The sequence below is a fragment of the Aquila chrysaetos genome, chromosome 9, assembly GCF_900496995.4.
Source record: "Aquila chrysaetos chrysaetos chromosome 9, bAquChr1.4, whole genome shotgun sequence".
Taxonomy (NCBI): Eukaryota; Metazoa; Chordata; class Aves; order Accipitriformes; family Accipitridae; genus Aquila; species Aquila chrysaetos.
The window spans coordinates 10,583,627-10,606,823 of NC_044012.1; the positions used below are offsets into that span (position 1 = coordinate 10,583,627).

At 38.7% G+C, this 23,197-nt stretch overlaps 1 protein-coding gene across 6 annotated transcripts in view; it reads right to left on the reverse strand.

Annotated features, from left to right (window-relative positions):
• Nucleotides 1–23,197, reverse strand: part of CMTM4 (CKLF like MARVEL transmembrane domain containing 4) — a 59,903-nt gene that overhangs the window by 35,460 nt on the left and 1,246 nt on the right. For all 6 annotated transcript variants that reach the window (XR_003924991.2, XM_030025628.2, XM_030025625.2 and 3 more), the window contains exon 2: nucleotides 4,810–4,986. Coding sequence is in view for 5 of the 6 variants with exons in the window: in XM_030025628.2 (XP_029881488.1) it covers nucleotides 4,810–4,986 (177 nt within the window). In the remaining variant the exon portion in view is untranslated. The remainder of the gene's footprint in view (nucleotides 1–4,809; nucleotides 4,987–23,197) is intronic.

Below are 23,197 nucleotides of genomic sequence, written 5' to 3' on the forward strand. Positions count from 1 at the left end.
AAAACCACTGATCTGTGTCTTCTAAGAGACACACCTGACTCCTCATGTTTCCTCCCTGTAGCAGTGCTTCCCTGGGACTGAGTCCAGGCTAATAAGCACAGCGGAACTCTAATTAAAGTTTGTGCTGTGCTCAGTTCTGTGCCTCATCTTTGAGGCTGCTCTAGGCTGAAAAATTCTGCATTCGCAACTGTACACAACACACACAAACACAAAATACACTACCAGAGCTCCAGTGGATGTATTAAAAAAAATTTTTTTTTTTAAATCAACGGTCAAAATCCATTGGAAGATATTTTTTCCTACACACAGACAAAAGTAGTCCATTCTACTGGCTGATTATGCAATGATTACATCTGTAATGACTGGGATTTCTCTCAACATACAAACTCTCATCCAAGAGACACTGTCAAATTCCGGTATTCTCAGCTATTTGCCATCACTTTTCCCCCTCCCCAAGTCACCTCAGTTGTCAGCCCTGAAAAAAAGGTATTGCAGCATTACAGTGGATCCACTCTGCAGTGACAGTAATTGTCAAGAAAGCCTGGCAAACCACATGCAAATTCACCAGAACACCAAAGTTACTACAAACACTTCTATTAGCTTTCCTATTTGTCCTGGTTTTGGCCGGGATAGAGTTAATTTTCTTTCTAGTAGCTGGTATAGTGTTGTTTTGGATTCAGTATAAGAAGAACGTTGATAACACACTGATGTCTTCAGTTGTTGCTAAGTAGTGTTTAGTCTAAAGTCAAGGATTTTCCAGCTTCTGATGCCCAGCCAGCAAGAAGGCTGGAGGGGCACAAGAAGTTGGGAGGAGACACAGCCAGGACAGCTGACCCAAAGTGGCCAAAGGGGTATTCCATACCATGTGATGTCATGACCAGTATATAAACTGGGGGAGTTGGCCTGGAAGGGATCACTGCTTGGGACCTAACTGGGCATCAGTCGGCAAGTGGTGAGCAATTACATTGTGCATCACTTGTATATTCCAATTCTTTTATTGTCATTTAATTATCATTATTAGTTTCTTCCTTTCTGTCCTATTAAACTGTTCTTATCTCAACCCATGAGTTTTACTTTTTTTTTTTTTTCCCTCCTTATTCTCTCCCCCATCCCACTGGGTGGGGGGGAAGTGAGCAAGCAGCTGCGTGGTGCTTCGTTGGTGGCTGGGGTTAAACCATGACACCACCCCAATCCCTACTTCTAGAAGGCCATGTCACGCACACAGTTTGGCTCCAAGATCTTAAGCTCTCCCTGTATATCACATGAGATTCAAATAAAGAATTAAAAAAAAAAAAAAAAAAAAAGATAATTTAGCCAAACACAAAATTATAGCAAACATTCAGTTACTAGTTAACTCTGAAAACAAACATTTCACAGCAGCAGCTCATCAGTTAAACAGGAATCTCTGCTGTGGTGTGTTCTTCATTCCCCTATGCCACTTGCTAGTCTCCTTGCAGAATAGGCTCCCTTTGAGCTGCGAAGCATAAAGGAAATGGAAATTTCCACTGACAGGTTCCCCAGCTTTTGCATTTTTGCATAATATTGATAGTGCTGCACAACACAGACAAGTGACTGTTCTTTCATCTCACTGTAACAGACCTGCCTCTTTCCAACACACCCAGGCAAGGTTCTTTTCTGGCCTCACCATCTTGACATTTCTTTCATGTTTACCTCAGGAAAATATGAAAATGCTTGGCAAGTCTCTAATTAGGGTCAAAACAAAGCTCTTCTCCCCACATGGCTAAAAATATATATTTAAAAAAATTTAGTTAAATTTGCATATCTCTTAGATGCTAGTATAAACTTATCCACATTTTCAGTCCAACCAAGGACAGTGGACATTAGACAATATCCAGAGTTCATTAGAAAGAAGTCTAATTTGAATAAAGTACTAAAAAAAACCAATCCTGTGTTGGACAATAGCAGTTGATGGCCTGGTACTTTCTAATATGTAGGATCATTAGAAAGCAAATGGTTTCAAATGGTTCCTAGGAAGTTTGTGCCAGTGCTGTGTTTAAAGAAAGACTTCTTCCTAAATTTAAGACTATTAAATTCTTTCAAGCGCTGTAACAGCCTCTTCTTCTCACAGAGCTTCTAAAAGGAAGTTTGAGATTTTTCACAAGGGAAATACCCACTATAAAGCCATACATACTTTTTAAAAGCTTGTATATTAATGAATTCATACATAAGCAGGAGCAATGTCCTCCTAAAGCATTCAGAGTGAAAGTCTGTTGCTCAGAAACTGTGGTAACTCTGTCATGTACAGAAGCTGCAAAACTATCAAAATAACCATCAAAACACAAGAAAGTACTAAATATTGAAAGAGACAAATAATGTATGAATATACATCCAAATTGTAAAGAATACAATGCCAAAATAAGCCAAAACCAACATTCACCCACAACTCTACATTCTTAAATTTCCTACTAACTTTGCCAAAGAAATCTCCCATAGGTGTTTTATCAGCAGCCTTCGATCTCCCGCTCTGTACAGACAACAGCAGAATACAGCTATCTGAATAATGAAGATACTTCCACGCTCGTCTCAGAGTAACAGCCCTATTAGAATAATGACTGTTAAAATCACTAAGCAATACCAGGAAGAAGGATAGTCTTATCAGTTAATGGAAGTCAGAAGCTTCCAGTTCTCTTCTCACTTCTGTTAGAGGTCTTTAGTATAATGATGGAAGAAGCATTTCATCTTCAGTACATAACTGAAAGAACGAGACTTGCGAGATCATGACAATTAACTTCTACCGCTGTTGATCTGGCAATGTGAACCAAAGCAAAAGCATTTGCAGTGTGTTCCATTTGCCTTTCAGGTTGAACTCTGACCGCATCATGTTGCTCCATGCTGTTTAGGTAGGGGATTCAGAGTGTGACCATTGCCCTAAAAACCAAAATACTTAACTTTAAAGAAAAAAAAAAAACAAAACCACACCACAATTGGTTGGATTTTTAAGCCCTCTCTTCTCTAAAGATCTCTAACAGAGTGCTATGCAGAGACAAGTAACACTGCACTCAAAGTGGCAATTCTTGTCACTCAAATACCGTCAAGAAGTCAGAGTAGCTGAAAGGACCTACCAGTTACACACCGATATCTACTGCATTATTTGGGTGAAAAGGCAGAGAACTGCATTTAGGCTTCTGAATTATGTATATTTTCAACATATTGTCAAAGTGTTCTGGTAGCCAGTAAAAGTGTGCCACAGGGCTCAACAACAGAACAAAAAGATACAGACATGCAGACCCAAGGGTATGCGAAGTCATTAAACTGACTCTTCCAGAGATACAACTTCAGCTCAGTCATGGACACCATGCATACCACTCTGTGGTCTCTTGATAAAAAGTCTTGGTCAAACTTACTTTGAACATAAGCCAGATGTAGCATTCAGTGTGAAACCACTCGCATCGCACCAGGAAAACCATCATGTATTTCATTTGACACTGATGCACTTACACATGCTTGTTATCATGCACTTGTACATCCTACTAGCACGTAGAGAACTGTGTGGTATAAAAAGATGGTCTTCAATTGCTGTTATCAACTATCAGGCTGTTGTGATGCTCATTAAACAACCAAGCTGGCAACAGAAACAGAGACTACCTTCCCTCTGCAGCTGCTGTTTTTCAGCTTCCCAGGAAGATAAGTGGCGACAATACTGGCAGAATGGAGACAAAAGGAGCAAAGGCAAGACAACCCAGTAACATTCCAGCGGTTCCACTGGTTTCGTTTTGCAAGCCACCTGGATCTCCCCCACCTACAGTCACAGTTCTCAGTCCATCTAATCTATCTACCAAGTACTCTTAGGAAGAGGTCCTCAATAGAGCATGCATATACATGCCCAGGGTACAAAGCATTATCTAATTCCACATTCCAGTCTCATTTTTAGATGTCATTTAGGCTTATGAACAGTTACTGCAAACGTGCAAATAGCAACATTAATAAATTACATTAAAAACAAATTAAAAAAATTACACAGAAGCCTAAAAACCTCTGTGACTGGTCTCCAACAGTACTTACAAAATTACTGTTATAAAATAAAACAGAACATAGGCACATATGTATCCGAACCGTCCAAAGAAGTTGATATAAATATTGTCCTTGAAGCTGACAGATCTTTTGCTAGTGACTTAACATGTTGATTTTGCGACCTGTGTTTATGCAACCCAATCTGAAAGTTTAACTCATAATACAGCATGGAAATAAGAGACTTGTACAAAAGGAATGTGCACTGCCAGCAGTTCTCTTCCTAAAACTCTTCATATTTGAGAACACATTAAGCATTGCTAGTCAATGTTTAACAGTTAGGTGTGCAAGCAATTCAAAACACCTTATTTTCACAGAAAGCACATAATTTTTTACACTACTACTGGATGATTGTATTAATCTGTGTAAGAAAATATATGTAGCATGGCCGTCCAAAAAAAAAAAAAAAAACAAAACAGCTTGAGAGAACAACAGGCTACTGTAAATACAGCATCTGTCAAAGTTAAATAACTACAGGCTGCATTTTTATCCACTTCATCCACAAACAGTAATTGCTGGCATTAGCAGGAAGTTTTTCCCTCCAAAGAGAATCTACTAGAAGACAATTTTAGTTCTATTTAATGTAGTTTAATCTTGCTACATTTCAAAGCTCATGCTGCTGTTAGCGTTCAAAATAAATATAAGTAAAATATATACTTTACTCAGCATAAGAACACTCATAGACAATCTTAAACAACAGTAGAAAGTAAAGTTCAAAGACCAAACTTAAAAACAGATTTGCAGCTATTTTTAACAGAGTGAGGATTTGTATGAACTTACAGTAAGATTCCAGTTGATCTGCGGTATTCTTGTGTGAAGATTTAGACTGAACATAAGCAACAGAACTCCAGTAACCACCAATGCACTACAGCTCACAAACTCAAAGAAATAAAGGCCTTCGCAAGGGGAGCATTCCATGATGGTCTCTATGCAGATGAATGCAATCAGTGCCAAAACCTAGGAAGAAAAACAAGTGGAAAAAATATAAATAGATTTCCACATTTTGAAAGTAGCCACAAGTATTCCTGAAATTTCCATTGGGAACATGATCAGTTTACACTCAGGAATGTGTGATTTTAGTTTATAACAGGGCACTGTCTAAAGAGCAAAAACAAAAGCAAATTAATGCAAGACTTTCTGGAAATCTCCTGTTCAACAAAGTATATTTCAGCAAAATTACACAGAGTCTAACATCAAAATGACTGAGACACCCAGAAAGGCATGAAGCCTTCAGGCCATTGGCTTAATATGCAAACAACACCTCAAACATTTTATTTCATTTTTCACTCATGATATACTATTCCAAAACTTTAAGATGGAATGCATGTGTCTATTGGCCCAACCTCAAGCTAAATTAGATAGTATTAATATAGTGTGATTGTGAAAGACATTACAATAAAGCTATTATTTAAAATTCATTACCAACTTGGGATCTAAATAAATTCAAAGTAGAATAGATTCAGGATCCCTACCAGCCTCCAAAAATGCCATTTTCATGGTTTGTATCATCAATATGCTGTATTTCATACAAAAATGCATTTTATCATTCCCTTGTAAGACAGTATGAGCAGCTAATAGATGAAGGAAGAACTCCTGGTGCTGCAAATGCATACATCTAACTGGGATAATGGTTAATCACACTAAATTCAGAAGATATCTCGGTAGAGTTAACACAAATGCAGATTTTTGCAAGACAAGAGTTTAATTTACTATTTAGGATAAAACAGGGAAACTCACTATACTTAAAAAAATCTGCCCAATGGACAAAACTAAAATATATAAAAACCATACACCATTATTAGCTATCGCTGACAGCTACCACTTAGATACCATTAGATACCACTGATTACCTACCACAGAGTATTCAACTTACGCATGTAAGTCTACGTTTCAAACTGATTCTTCTTTAAATATAACTGGTAAAAGAAAAACAGTTGCATGGACAGTTTTGTTTTGGTTTTTGGGTTTTTTTAATTTTCCACGGCAAGCAAGGAAGGCCTTAAGAGTGTTTTGCTTTGGTTTTCAAGACAACACCACCACCCCCCACCCACTTACATTTTTCAGAAGGAATTCACTTTTTTTGCTCTGCCACAAAATTCTAACAAGACTGTAGTAAGTCACTTCAATTTGAGGATGAAGAACTCGGGGAGATAGCCTCCTCAGAGGTAAATATTCCATAATTTGAAGGTTTTGCACAAACAAAACCTAAGTTTAAAAGATTGACAGAAGCTACAATACAAATCAGTTTCTGCTAAATCCTTCTTCGCCAATTTCAATAATGTTTTGCAGATACAGTTTCTTCCAGCACTTTTTATGCTTCATCCATTAATTTGTCTTTGCCTCCTACAACAAAACTAGCAAAATGAAAAAAAAGGATTTTGAAAGAAGTTACCATTTTTGTCACCAACATCAGCAGTAATTCTAAGCAAAGGACAATACCCCACATACTTTGTTTGCCACATACTTCAGAATACAGTAGCTAATTTAAGTTTAAAATTTGATTAAAACAAAGCAAAAGTTTTAATCAAAAAAACTCACACTTGGGTAGAAAGTCTTTCACAGTTCACTTAGCATGCTCTCTTAAAAAGAGCACGTGCCATACTAATTTTTAGCAGCTAAGAGAGCAGGCCAATTCACATCAAACAAATTCTGAACGGATACCCAGTGACTAAACACTTAATTTCAGATTTTATCTTTGACATTGAATAGCTTTGGAAAAAAAGAAAAAGAATATGCCGTGAAATGGAAAATTCAGAAAACCAGAATCAAAGTGAAACTATGATTTCAGCAATGACACACACACAAAAATACTGTCCAGAACACAGCTTCACTTTACAGTATTATCATGTAATGAAGTCCACCTTTTCTGTGAACACAAGCCTCATAACTAAAGATTATATTGAACACCATTTAAAAAAAAAAAAAAAAAAGTAAAGATCTAAAAAACGTCTTAGCCATTTCAAGCAGGAGCAGTACCAACGCTAAATGTTGGCTGGCAAAACTTTGACTTTTAGATGTTGCAATATAATAAAGTCTCCATTGTTCTTGCCACTATTTTTGATATATTATGACACTTCTAAAATTTTTATTCTTTTAAAAAGAAATAGTTCTGCAATATTCTCTAGAAATACTGTAGTACAAGCCCAAATATAATAGGTTCATTTTCTAAAAATAGGAACAGCTCTTAATTGTGCCACTAACATTAGGCTGAAGGAGCCAAAAACTGGCACACCAATTGCTGCACTGGGCACCTGCAACGCGGCATGTGGAGTCTCTGCTGTTTTGCTGATAAAAACCTTACATTGACTCTTCTCCACACCAGATAGCGTTGCTTCCTCAAGGCTAACGTACCCATCTTAGCAGTCAAAGCTCAAAAAGATGAAAGAGTTTCTTGCATACAGCATTAGAAATAAATTCTGTACTGAAGAGGCACTTGGAGCAATGAACTCTTACATACTCCCAAGCTCAGAATTAATAAATTTCAGAGCAATTCTACCTTAAGACTTCATTTTATCCCTTAAGAAATTATAAAATACATACCTGTGACACACCCTTATAAGAAAAAAGTGTTAGTTGTGTACACTTAGGTTTGACTTAACCCAAACTATTTCAAAAGCAAGTAGAGATGTGCCATCAGTTTAAGTAATATGCAGCGGCATTAGTGTACAGTGGTCTGGGTTGTGGCAGCCCATGTCTATTGATATGTTTATCAGAAACATTGGGAGAAAACCTGAATTGCTTCAGTTTATGATGGAGGTGCTGGCCACAAAGCACAGGCTATGTTTTGGAAACATGCACAATAACCGACTACTAACAGGAGTATTATCATGACAGAGTGGATCGGCACACCTGAACACTTGTTGATTGGGGGGACAGGGAAAGGAGAACATTCCCATGCATACAATTTATTTGTAACACTTTTGTACTTCAAGTAAGATTCCAACTAAATGTGTTACTATTTTTCTTGCAATCAAAATATATTTCACCCTTCTCAAAGATTATCCATCCTGCCAGTGCTACACAATACCTTCCTGTTAACTGCCCATTATTTGTCTCACGAATGCTATAGCAAAAAAATGAAATCCGAATTAATCACCACATCAGAAAAAGCTATCCTCCCACAGAAACTTCCCTTTTCGTAAACAAAATAAAAACTTGTCTTTAATATGAAATATTTTCTCTCTGAAACATTACAGTAATCTTGTCTTCCCACAGATTCATGTCTCCTACAGAAGCATCCTTCTAATTAACTACAAGTAATGAGAATCTTCTATAAAAACACACTAGTGCTGCTTTCACTGGCCATTCCACACAGACATTAAGCTAATTTTGTTTCTAACAAAAATGCAAACTACTCTGAACACACGAAATGAAAGTATAATGTATTTATTACAGAATCAAACCCATTACTTCCTCAGACAGCTACATTACTTAAAAGTGTTGTGTAAATGCTGCAACATGAGCCAAAGCAGCTTGCCAAAGGCCATGGTTCATCCAGTGACCAAGTTCATTAAAAAAAAAAAAAAAAAGTTAACATTGTAAGAAAAATGCTTCATTTTCTCTGCATTTTTAAATTTATAAAGTAAATAATTTATGAGACAGGCTATATAAATCAGGTAGTGAATTAATACAATTTTGCCACCCAGAATACTACTTGATTGCCATGGCCATAAAGTAGACCGATGTGACCATAAGCGTGCCCCCAGAGTGTGCCACTGCAAACTGCAGGCAGACCAAAAGTCAGTCTTGGTCTCAGCTATCCCAGCCTATTTTCTGAGGGACTTCAGTGCAGGTTCAGCACTAACAATTTTCTCCTGTTCTCTCACAGAGCTCTGTAACTATAATGCAAACATCTTCTCTCTAACCTATGTTTATCTCCACTGCCTGTCTACCACCCATCACTGCCTACTGAATTAGCTGATCTACATGCAGCTCACAGCTTACCAAAGCTCACAGACCTAAGTCACTTCTCCAGAGCTTCCTACGCTCTTCCCTCTGCCACACCACAGACCCAAGATAAAATTGGTGCCGTGCCTTGCCTTACGACACTAGCTATACACACTCTCTTGGGAAGAGGGAGGAAGGACAAAGACCCTCCAGCCCTCCTGGCAAGCCTCCATGCTCCATCCAGACACCATTTGAGGGCGCAGAGACTGGCGCTGCCCCAGATGACTGCGGCACAAAGCTGCAGCAGAGAAAAACCCTCACTCCCCAGCTGCTAAAGCTGTGCTTTGTAACACAAGTCACGAACGCAACCTTGGAAAACCAGGAGACAGGATCTAGCTAGGCCTGCGTCTGCCTCCCATGACTGCAGTTACAGGAGTAGCAAAAAAAAAAAAAAAAGAGGGGAAAAAAACCCAACAAACCAAAACCACCACACCAGCATCATACTGATTGGAGCACAGGTCTCAGCCAACAAAATGCACACTGCCATTTGTCCAGCGTTGGAGGCGACCCTCACTTTGGAGTCACACCTCTCCTCATAGCTTAGGGTGATGAGTTTTGACAAGTTTTTCCACAAGCAGAAGTTTCAAGGTTGGTTTACTGAGGAAAAATGAGAAGCTGAACATGGTGGAGATCTCCTTTTACATGAATTACTGCTCTCTCCCACAAATGACACAGCTACAGCTTTCTTGGGCAGAGTCAACAGAGAAAGTTTCCTCTGATGGATGAAACAAACCTTTTCATCTGTTTTTCTTTGCACTGAGTACTTTGGAGAGTTTTCTATTCCACCCTTAGTGCTTCAACGCCCTAAGATTTATATAACTCTCTTTTATTACTATCTTTCTCTTTTTTAACAGTTGTTTTTGATTTCCCTTCTACTTCCACTCTTCTTGAAGTAAGTACAGTGGATATTGCATTGATATGCAACTTTGTCGTGATGGAAACATCTGCTTATTCTACTGAATGCTCTGGTCCACACAGAGGCATCCTAGGCTACCTGTGATAGCACCTTTTTCTTGAACAAAGGAGATGCAAGAGCCTGCTCAACAAAACAGGATCAACAAGAATGAGCCTCAGGGTAAGCTGAGAAAAGGTCTGGGTCTGCCCAGCCTTGGAGCCCAACGTGTGCAATACAGCTCTAACTCTGTGATGGAGCAAACCTCCCCCTGCCCTTCATCCCTCGTCTCCCACCACCACATCATGCAAAGGCAGAAGAAAAAAATCTCCAAGTAGAGGATTAAGTATGCAATGTATTTCCCAATAATGATTTTTTTGTGCGTTATGTCTCGAATAAATTGGCAAACTGTTATCCAATTTTATTGTTTGGGACATTTAGGACCGCTAAGATAACTCATGTACAGTGTAAAGCTATCGCACTTCTATTAAACAGCACTGAACCCCCACATAAAGGCTCCATTCAGAGTGAAGCAGCCCCTCACTGGAAGGGGATGAAGCAACCACAATTTAGGGCCATTTAATTCCTGAAAGAGAGCTTCTATACTGGGATCCAGTGTCCTTTAATTTAGCCACATCAGCCTCCTACCATTATTGTATTCATCTCAACTTTCCTGTAAATTCCCCTGGAGAAGGGCCCTTAATGAAGAAATCATCTGCCTTAGGGCTATGTAAATGGCTTATATTTACATCACTTTCTTGGCAACAGAGCCACATCAGACATAGAACACTGTATTTCCCCAAAATGGAGAAAATGTGCTACGACAGGCACCAATGCTGAAAGAGAGCTTTTAGGAGGTTGCTAATGGTGTATTTTTCCTGTCAGAACATGTTGTGTTTTATTTTTGAAGAAAATAATCAAACAACTTTGCACTAAAAACAAAAAAGACAGTTCTGCAATGAAAACAAAGTAAAAAATGAGTTTTCCTGTTTATCTAAAACGTTACCACAGAAAGCCTTATTGTGTGGTTAAATGACATAATTACGCATGATTTCCAAAAAACCACAAAATGGTCAGCATTTTTTCTGCCTGAAAAATACCCACAGAATTTAGTAAGAATGTCACACTACCAAGACATTTTAACATCCAGACTGTTTAAATTAATGGTACAGCAGAATATATATGCACAAAATAGAGAAGAAATAAATTGCTTTTACACCACTTAAAGTATCTGAAGACATTAAACTTTCTTGAATTAAAATCTAGATTTATTGTTCTCATTTACTTGGCCCAGCAGTCCCAACTTAATGTATGAAACCAAGTGGGTCTCATTCCATGCAAAGCACATGCATTTCCCACATCTAAAACAGCTGGCACAGATACGAATATTTGGGATCGTATGGCTTAAAAACAGTCCTGCTTCTCCAGCAGGAAACCATCTTTTACCCTAAGCAGAAGACTGATTTCCCGCCTGTTCCTAGTCTGCATCCTTAAGACTAAAAGAAATGTGTTATTAACTCTGGTAATTGGACTGCAAGGAGCCTTAAATCACAAATGAGTATTAAACTTTTCTTACAAGATAGACAATTTAGGAAAATGACACTCACCAGAGAGGGAAGCTTAAGAAGCACCAATGATTCAGCACCCTGGATAAACTAAATTGTGCTCTCATGGTACAAAATACAACACTGAACAAATCCAGAGAAACTCCATCAGACCTCCAAATGCAACTCTGATTTTGGCTTGGTGGTGACAATAGAAATAATAGCAGAATATTTAAATTTCAGATCTTCATTGCACCTCGAGGGTTTTACATGTAGCTGCAATCCTTAAGTTTTCATTATTTCTTAGTTTACTTTTGGATATAACGTGGCAAGACTTCAGCGCATTAAATATTGTGGAATCTTTATTAAATCAGCTGATCTTTTGCCACCTCCAGCAGTTTTCTATAATCCTTGAAAGATTCAGCTACTGCTGACTTCCCTTTCTCAACTTAGGCAAAAGACCAATTCTAAATACAGAACATGTTTCTGAGGCCAGAAACATTTTGATGGCGTATTACGAGAAAGGGTCATATTTAAGAATGAGGGTAGTAACTCAAAGTTAACAACAGAATGATAGCTGTTTTGAAACACTAAGTACATCAGAACTAACACTCAAAAAAATTAACTGGACTGAACTAAGGTCAACAGAAAAGATTCTGAACTGGCTAAAATAGAAATGCATCAATTTTAAAAGTGAACTTAATCATAGAGTCTGGAATGAAAAAAAAGCTGCAGACATGAAGTAGTGACTTATTTCCTGCTACCTATGCATTTAGTACAGTGTTTTGCTTATTGCTTGGACACACCTATACAACAAACATTCTCATCTGCTAGATAAATGCAAAACCGATTCCAGTTCAAATATCATTAAACAAATAGTATTTTACAGTATGGAAATTTTTTTTTTTTTAAAGAAAAAACAAACATAGTTCTTCCTGTTACTGCTAAATAATTTAAGACCTTTTTTTCACGTTACATTTACATCGTCCTCAAAGTAAATCCATTTCAGCACCTGAAGTCATAATTGGACATGCAGACAGCTGTGAAGCACTGGTTTGCACAACCCCGACGTGGCTCATTCTGGAGGTGTCAGTGACCAGACCTATACCACGCTGCTCGGCGCAAGGCGGCCTCGGGCTGCAGCATCAGACGCTGCCGCGGCCACCACATCCTCCCCTCTCTCCCCTGAAGAGCAGGGTCACGGACCAGGCGGCCCCTCACACCAGTGCCTGCTGGCATCAGGGGTGCACCCCGCTGGGACTGGAAGAGTCACCTCGCGACCCCCGCTCTCGGCCCCATCTCCGTCGATATCTCCACCGCTGTTATTCTGGCACCTGTAAAAAGCTGCTTATCCCTACTGCACGTGACTTGGCAGACCTGACTGAGAGTTTGCCTTATTTACTCGCACCCAACCAAAACACAACCATCTTCCTACAACAACAACAAAACAAAACAACACCAAAACCCACAAACAAACAAAATCACTCTGATTTAGGTACATTTCAGGTTTTATCCAATCAAGCAGATGACCAAAAGAACCACTGAACAGAATCTGAAGCCAAGGCACATTGCAAGGAGGTGTTTGTTTTAGGCACATTACATTCCCTCACAGAAACCTGAATAAAATTCAAACATACCACCCAGATTAGACAAAAAAGGAATATAACGTGCCACCTGTCTTATAAACAAAAGCCCATCAATAGTTTTGTAGGAACCCCATCCTATAGGTACATTCATTTCAAGATCATACAGAGCCACACTTTAAACAAGGGCAAACAAAACATGCAGATCATAACCAGTTCCTCCCAGCAATTTGTTTCCACAGGAACCTGTGCCTCCAGTCCCCACAAACTACAATTCATGTGTATCATAATTAAAAATATTTTCATAAGCAACAGGTCCTCCAAGACAATAATGAACAAAATTCCAAACTACTGAGTTATACATTTCTCACTTTCCCATTTATATGCGGTATTAATCACTTAATTCCTATGCAACCCAGTGAAATGAACAACTCATAAATGGAAAGGCTTATTCTGTATCTATAGTAAACTGAATTAAAAGTAATTGGCAATTCTTGTTTGTCTTAAAGACAATTTAATAGTGTCACTAAAAGTCACCAGTTTTGAACCAGCATTTATTACTTTGTTAATAACAACTGTGCAGGATGCTCAAGAGAGCTTGTCCAGAAGAGACGCCTCTCAGTAAATTGTCAAACTTCCCATCCCCAATCTTCCAGCAAGGGTACAGTATCCTCTCCAGTCCATTTCCTAGTATTTTCTATTAAGTCAAACTGTAAGAACGCATAACTTATCATATCTTTGCTATTAAAACAAAATGGATAAATACAGTTACCTTATTTTTGTCTTCAGGCTGCACACACATGTTCTGTATGGTACATACACACACATGCTCTCTGCTGGAACACATGTTAACTGAGATTGTGTTTGTAAGATTTTTAAACAAAGTTAAAAAAATTTAGCTATTGCTTCACTTATGAGAATTCTCTACTCGGCTCTTAAAAAAAGAGAAGAATCAACACTTTTGACCTGGCTTTGTGTTCCCGTTCACAGGCCAGCCTGTGTTGGAAACCTGGCTAGCCAAAACAATATTAAAACAGAGTACTGTAAATCCGTAACAAAAAGTAGGATAAATTAATTGGTTTTAGAAGCAAAGGTGTACTCATAAAATTTGTCAAGTATTTGATCTGCACAGATTCCTGTTTAACTAGCCTGTTAGGCTATTTTAAAAAGTGAAAGTTCTATTTTAAGACTATCAGAATCAGTCTGTATCCTTTAAAACCCCATTTAATCCCAATTATGAGTAAACATCAAACATCCCACAAATACTAAAACAAGAAAGGAATTTTAATGAGAAAACAATCAAGAACTTAAAGTAGTCCTAAGGAATCCATTAAAGTTTTTTGGGTTTGTTTTTGTTTAAAGGAAATGGTGCAAAATGTCCTTGCAATCCCAACGTTCCCAAGATTGCAATCTGAAGGCCCCCTTAGATGCCATGCCTTAAAAGGCAAAAAGAGTCTAGACATACTGGTAAAACAGAACATTAAAAAAATAGATGTAGGCCAGAACATTAAAGAGCGCTGCCAGCTGTACTGGGGAATGCATGAAACCTTCAAGCCCGTCTTGCTGTTTAGACTGTCTTAGAAGCGTTATACAGTAGTATCTCATCCAAAATAGAAAAGAGCCCACAAAATTTCATTGCATAACTGCAAATCCACCTACTCATGATTTTATAACTCAAGAACAGATCCGCCTAAAGACTACAAACAAACTTGGCACACTGCAAACAGAGGACTATAAAATGTTGTTAACAGCACAAAAGCCCTAAGATTCTGGCAAAAATGCCTTCGCATTCTCGGTCACAATTCTTACTGTACTGCCACCATGAACTAAACGTACTGAACATCCCAGGGACTTAGGAGACTATCCTATAATTCTGGAAGAGCACTTTCTTCAAAACACTTTAAAAATGTTACTAAGTGATAACATCATATAAAAGATCCCAATGTTTAGTAAAAGGTTTCACCTACATTAGATAAAAAGTTTCTAAGCATTAAATGCAACAATTAGTTTCTTCTAGAACAGTATATGATCAAACAACTAATTAATTTATTCACAACATTCAAGTGGCAATATCAGTTCCTAGCATGAAAATAATTTCATAAGACAAAAGTTACAGAAGGTTATTAAAGACTTGTAGAACTTCAGTATTTCATAATACTCGCAACCGTGCTTGTTGCTTTCTTGCATGAACATTTCAGTTTAAAATGTACAAAAGTACAGAAAATTACTAACATGGAAATGCTTATAGTTAATTCGTAAAATAATTTCACAAAAAATTGCCAGAACTGTTATGAGTAGTGCTGTATCGCTGGCAGATTTACAGCATTTGAAAATAATAATGTTTAGCTTAAGTAAAGTTACAGCAGAAGTATCACTGTATGCAACTCCAGATCGATGCACAGGACATATTTCTACATACCGGGCACACAGTCGCTGTGCTTTTAAGCTATACTGTAATGAAGGGAACTACCACAAACAACTTCAGCTCACTTGCAAGATGAATGCTTCGTGAATGTACATACAAGCTAAAGAAAATTTAAAGAAGTGTCTTGAACAAGACATTACTCAAGCATCAACAGCTGAGTATCAAGTTACCTATTAAGAAAAGTTTAACTGCAGACAATGCTGAAGACACTTGTTTGGGTAAAAATGCATCATATTCTTCCACAAGCTAAGGCATTAAAAACCAGAGCCTTTATTAAAGTTAATTAAATACAATAGTCAGAAATGGGATACTCAGAGTTATAGTTCCCAGTTTAATTCACACACAGTGAGAGTAAAACATTAAAAGTTACTCTGCTTACCTGAAACCACCTTTCAGGCATTATGTCATTCTAGTAACATACTGCAGCATGAGTACACATTTCATACTGGACATCTGCTAAACAAACAACGCTTGAAACCTGTCCCTGTAAAGACTGCATTACCTGACTCATACCGTTGCATACTGCATGGGCTTCTCAGTCTGGGCGAGCGCTACACCAGCTCTAAGACCTCTTTGCCCACAGTCAGGAATATTTTTGACCCATCTTTCCTCTACTCATGGTTGTACATTCTTACACCTGTTCTACAACAGGTTGGTGTTAGCCAGCTTTTGCTTTCCTCCTCCCATATTCTGAAGAGTTGATGGTTCAAGTTCCAGAGAAACCTAAACATTACTTCTACGTTTTGGAAGCAACGGACTACACAAATCATCTGAGAATTAGGTAACTTAAAAAAAAAAACAAAAACAAAAACAAACAAACAAAAAAAACACGAAATTTTTTTTTTTTAATCCAGCTGTAATTTAGAAGGAGTGACTACTACCACTACGGAGTAACAGCAGCTGACCCACTGTTAAGATGTCTATTCATTGCGCATCTAGTCCTCTTTGTGTACAAAATTTCAGTACAAAATTATTTGTTGAGGTCTAGAAGCAAGAGGTATTTCTGCAATGCAATTTTGAGCACAGGATGACGACTATCAAAAAGTGTGCAAATTGATTTGACAAAATGATGCATTAATTCCCAGAAATTCTCAAAAATAACAGATTCCTCCTATACTGGTTACGTTAGAAGAAAAACACAACCTCTTAGATTTCTAGTCCTTCTCCTTGTCTCATCTCAAGATGATAATTAAATCACTAGGGAGGCTCATCAACAAAAGACATTACCAGAAAGATTACAGGAAAAGAAGGTAGCTTTCCAAATAATAATAATACCATTAGAACTACATTTCTTACTGTAGCATCTACAATTAGTATAGTGATCTATTACTATTACACTGGTTCACAGCGGGAAGAAAAAAATAGAGCATACTTATTACAGAGATTATAGAAATTTCTTCTGAAAGCAGAATTTAAAACTATCTACCATCTTAGAGAGAAATTTATAACAGGAGTTTGGAGTTTACTGACAATAGGACACCAGCCCATGGCCAGATGGTAGTTAAGAGACACCATGAAAGAGACCAAAACCCACTCACCTTTCTGTGGGAAGACAACCACAGTCTTTTCTTTAGTTGCACACAGAAACAATAAAAAGCAAAGCTAAACAGAGTTCTCTCATCATTCTTCCCTCTATGGTAAATGTCAGTATCAAAACATCACCACACGGCAATGCAGATCTACAACCTTTAAAGAGAAATCTTTCCAAAGAGAAATCAAGAGTTTCAGAGACACTGAAGAGACATGGTTTACCTAAAGAGGATTTATAAGCATATCTGCGTACTACAAATTTGATCCTTTTAATTTATAACAGTCTTTTTCTAAGACCAAATGCCAAAGACCACCAGCATCCACTGTCATACTTAACACATCCTCTGAACAAGCAGCTACAAATACCACTGAGAATCAAAGCTCAATGTACAATAAAGTGACAACAATTTCTTACATAAACGCATATTTATTGTTTGGAAATTATAAAAGATGGAAGATACAGTTAATCACAGAATGACTATAAATTACCAACGCAATCCCAGGGTGTAACAGGGGAGGTATCTCCAGCAGAGGCTTGAGACGTGACATGTCATCATACACACTGGTAAGACACACTGGAAAGGCTACCTACTACTCAGGTTGTGCCTACTGAGAAACAATTACCTTGGTCAGACAATGGTGCAAGGAAGGGCTGCTGGACAGTCCCGAGACTGGCGAGCCCCTCTTACGAGCAGAGTCCAAAACAATTTTATCTTGCCTTATGCAGCAAGATGAAGGCTGGTTGAGTGCAGACAGCTCTTTCGAAGTGCACAAAGGAGTAAGTAGTTATGGCAAGTGGCAATGTTAACACAAGAACAAATGGCTATAAACTTGCTAGAATTAAGTTCACACCAGAAATGAGGAAGGTTTCTATAGCTCCGAAGTGCAGAAAAAATGAACAAAGCTAACTTTAGGGTGAAACTAACACTTACGGAAAAAAAAAATGTCAGGTACAGGGCTGCCTGTGACACCAAAGCTGCATTAGAAGGCTCAGACGTCTCCTGCAGTGCTCTGCTTCTCACCGAGATCGCTGAATGCTTTCCGTCAGGACCAATGACCTGACCACTGCGGAATGACCTTACCATGCAGAGAACATCATCTACTGACCTCTGTTAGGTACGGTCTAATTTTCTGTAGCTTAATTAACACCCCACTTACATGAAACCAAACTTTACAATAACTAATGTGAAAAAATCTCAATTTATTCACATTGCATACAGCGGCCAACTGGTAACTTCTATGATTTAGAGAATGACAACTGCCTGTAAAGCACCCGGCTCCCCCCTCTAACAAGCCATAAACAAAGCAGATCAGTAATCACACTGCTGTGCAGCTGCACAGGAGTACTGCAGAGAGATCCAAGGAGAAAGGTGCGGGCAAGAGTTAGGCATGCTGTAAGATGTGACACGTGGGACTGGGGTGGGAGCTTGGGGACTCCATCTAATCCTCCCTCCAGAGGTGATCGGAATGAGATGCTGAGCTGAAGGCACAAGAAGGCAGCAGTAATTAAACATGAGATTACTGAACACCTTGTAATAGTTTTCAACCAGATTCTAACAGTTAGCAATTAGCTTACTCCTTGGAACATAAATGTTATTACTCTAATTTTTTAATATAATTAACAATAAGAATTCTCAATAGTCTCACTACCCATATAGGCATGTATTACAGGCTTTTTGAATTTTGCTTTCTTCATTGCAATAGATCCTGATAGCAAAGAATTTTACTGTCATCCTGGCCTTAACCAGTTTCTGGATCTGGAAATGTATAGCGACAGTAAGCCACAAAACAACTTTTTCCAATGTTCAGCTACTCTCCACCAATGAAGATGGAACTTTTTATTCTGAAAATTGTGAACATATGAACTGCTATTCCCACCAGATTTCATTTAGCTCAAAATCTTGCCTCCACTGACGGGCAACAGCATATGCTATAGAGAACAAGACGAGAGCAAGCACGCAGTGATACTTCCCAGTACACTCATCAGCAAGTTGTAGCTCAGAGACCTCCCAAGCAGAAGTATTATCTTCTTTAAAAGGAGCCTCTGATGGATTTTTGTAGCATTTGGAACAGACACATGAAGAAAAGAAAGTCTAGGGCTGTCTGAGCCGCAGAGGCCGTCACTAACCACCACAAACGCCATCCTCTTTTAAGCTAGCACATAATACAGGTTTTCTGACACTTGCTACTTCCATCAGAAGGTTGCTCTGTGACCTTAACTGCTCCAGTTAAACCATTCCTAACTACTGACAATGTCACAAGAACTGGCCAGGCACAATTTTCCACATCAATTGTCCCAACTGTTAAAGGTGATACATGTTACTTTAAATCAAGTACCTGGGAGGATCCTAGTGACAACCAGTGAGGCTCCCAACAGGATCCTGCCTGATTTCCTCATAACTCACCTGCTGGCCTGGTGAACAGCCCACCTGGAGCTACTGTTCCCAAAGAAACTGAGCAGCAGACAACAAGCAGTCATGAATCACCATGGGAATTTCAGTGGGAAATGGATGTCTACACCCAACTTTAACGATAGTAAGATCCTTGAAGGCACAGAATTGTAACAATCAAGGAAAAATAATAGTGCATTTAGAAAAGCTGAAGAGAAAAATAAAGTGAGTAACAAAAAGCAGGCAATCTCATCTAAAGTTAAACTATTTCCAGTAAAGAGGTGGTACCTGCTAACCTGCCCATCACTTTTGGATGATGGCAATGGGCCCCACCTGATTCTTCACATAGTAAACACCTTTCTTCAGCAAGCACACTCAGAAAAAGGAGAGACTCTCCTTAGGAAATTCAAGGGAATGGGGAAAAAGTACTGATATGAAACAAATCATTTGAGGATGTCCATAGGAAAGTTTTCACAGGGGTATCTGTTTGATTATTGCCCAATAATCTCCATGGGAAGTATTAAAGCCCCCAAAAGCATGAGAAACATAAAACCATGCCAGAGAGTAATGAAAATAAACTCTGAAGAGCTTTTCTGCTCTGGTCTCCACGGACAGCTATGTAATCTCTCATATCTGCCGCAAGGCAAGGTACTGCTCCATCTAAATGCTGGCAAGTCAGCTGAGACAATTTTCACCTAGATTTCAACTTCCCCAAAGGAAAAGCATTTCTTTGGTTAGTAAATAAGTGTACTGGCTTCACCCTGACTTGCATTTCAAGTTCAAACCCTCATCTTAAAAAAACCCACCAAAAACCCCCAAACCAAACATGAGCACTCCATGCTACTTTAAGTCTTCACCCCCACCCCCCCATTCACTTCCCTTCATGCTGTTTACTTCCCACCTGCCTGATGACACCCCATCAGGAGTCTCAGCCACCCCAGTAGCCCTGAACACTCCTTTCCTGATATGGTCCAACACTCACCATCTTCCTTCCTTCGAGCTTCTTCTTTAAAAAGAGGCTTACAGCTGCAGGCCCAGTTACAGCAGATGTTTCCTCACAGATCCAAATAAACACACATGCAACTATTTCAACAGAACAATAAGATACAGGCAAAAGAGCTACTTTCTGAAAAGCTCACCTACCTAACAATAAAACTTTCAAAAAGAGGAAAATCAGTTCAATACTAAGCTGTTCCACATGGGCCCTTTTTATTACTTCCTCGCTATTCCTCATACTGATATTACTGACCATTAGCAGGCAGACGTATGTACTACATAACTGTTCAACTTAGCCACGAATATTAATAAAAGCCCTAAATAGTAAAATACGGTTTTCTTTCCAATTTAAAATTAACAAAAAACCATAATGCTATTCAACCTTTTCTGGGAGTCAAGGGAAAGAAAGCCAAAATAAGACTGAGAAATAAGCTGCACAATACTACACATGAATCATTATCATAACCATTATGTCAGTGCCCCTTTAAAGGGCACTTCAGGGCATATTCTCTCGAAATGTTAATGAAGACGAGTTAAACTATTCTCCCCTCTAGCAGCACTTAAAATTATTCCAAGTGCCTAAAATGTCATACTGCTTTCCCTCTTCTAACAACTCCTGTAACAATATTTTGATTCAATAAAGACAAATCTACCACAAAATAATAAAGTCCTACAACCACCTATTTTCAGACATGTGGGTTTTTTCCCCCATTCCCTGTTCCTTCTGCTTTTGACAATCAAAAATGGGCATTTGGAAAAAGAGGCATTTAAGCCACAATGTCCAACAGTTATCCTTCACACACAGCACTACGAACTAATTCGCGGAAAGTCCTTCAACTGAACATCAGAATAAACAGCAATGTTTGTCTTGAGCTGATATTTTTGTCTGCCAATCACATATGTATTTTAAGACAAATCCTGATACTAAATAAAGCACTTGCATTATAATCTTTCCTGTAGCATTCTTTTGACTACAATAAATTTAGAGACCTTTTATCTTAAGAAAACTTAAAAAAAAAAAAAAGTATTGGTTATGTGCAATAAAGGGAGCTCCTCCTCATTTTTAAGAGCTAGAGTTCTATACTATGGACTTTGATACATTTTAGTTCTTACAGTATTTTTGTAAAGTTATTATTAAACATTATAATCAAAATAATTGTACTTGGCAAATAAGCGAATTAAGTACACCGTGGAATGTGTTCTCTCTTTTCTTTCTTTTCCAGAACTACTCAGTTTTCCACTGGTTTGCAAAATTCAGTAGTCTGCTCTACCAGTCATTACCATGAATTAGAGCTTCTTCTGAGTACAATTGTGCAGAAACTCAACGTGTTGAGATGGTACATAGGCTTCCACCCTATACTAGCTAATTTAATTTCTTGTTAATTTCTGACTCACTGGGTTCATACACTCCGTAGGAACCACGTGCAATAGCTCAGATCCCTCTTATTAAAAAGGCACAAAACATTACTCAGTTCCCCTGAAGATACTAATCTGCACATATACATCTTCCTAACAATGTACTGGAAGAAGCGACGCCTTTGTTCAACACACAAGAAAACTCCAGCACAGAGTGGTTTTCCCCCCCATCTTTCTTTACAAGACTTAAAAAAAATTGAGGTGTACTCCATGTGTCTGTAGAACTTGTTCCAAGCAAATTAGAGATTAATAATAAAGGATTCACTCACTCATGATCAGTAATCACTCATTTTAATCACAAGCTTTTAACGTGACTTGCCACAGTTACTAGTGTACTACAGAAAGGATCAGCAGTAGGAACAGAAAAAAAAAATCCTGAGGGCAGATTATTTCAGCGTATTAGGCAGCACCACCCCAGGATTTCTACCACATGGACAGTTTCTAACAGTTCAAAGACAGGTAGATGTTGCACAGCAATGACAGATTCTTTGGCTTCAGTCCCAAGAACGCATCGTGCAAATACAGCTATTCCCTGTTGTTAAGGCTCCTCAGGTAACACGCTCATTGCTACCACTTGCAGAGCAGATTCTGTTCTACACTGAGATGAGAAGAAAACAAATCGCACTTCCAAATCCTGGGCGTTACTGGGTATTTGTAAAAAAATGATCATATATTCATTACCACAGTCCTCTATAAACTTGTGTCACTGTTGAACCTAGGACACTTTGAATGTATTTCATGTGAAACCTGTCTGTACAAGCTTTGTCTTGTACTAACCAGCAGTGGCTTTAAATGCTGAAGTTATATATATGAAATATTAAAACGTTCCTGCCATCACGGTCCTCAAAGAGCTTGCCCGTTTTAAGGGCAAACAATTTGTAGCACCCTAGAAGAAACTACTTCACGATTTATTTCAAGCTTACTGCCGTTTTCATAAAACACCTATTTTAAAATACCCTGAAAGACACATTTGTTAAGAAATATGTCAAAGTGACTTTGAAAGCGGATCAGATGAAGACAAACATCAGCATCATCAACAGGAAAAACTGACAAAACCCTTAGGTGTTACTACGCATTTAGCTGCCGTGGTGCTGCTCTAAGACTTGCACGGACTCCATCAAACTAAACGGGTCAGCTGTTTGAAGTACATGAACAACTACAGCTTACGTTTTATTTCAGAACGGGAAAACGTGGGATTGGGGGGGGTGTTCCACGGTTTCTTTCCTTCTACGCTGTGCACTTAAGAGAACTTCAGCCTGTGAAAGGCAAGCAAGTAAGCAAGTACTTTGCAGGCACCGAAGTAGACCCCCGGGGACAACCCGTGCCTGCAGCTCCCTCACCTAGGCACTTCGGGTAGTTCCCACCCAGCGGCCCCCACCGAGGGACACAGGACCACGACGGACACACGCCTGGGCTCGCCGGGCCTGGCCTGGCGGGCAGGAGCC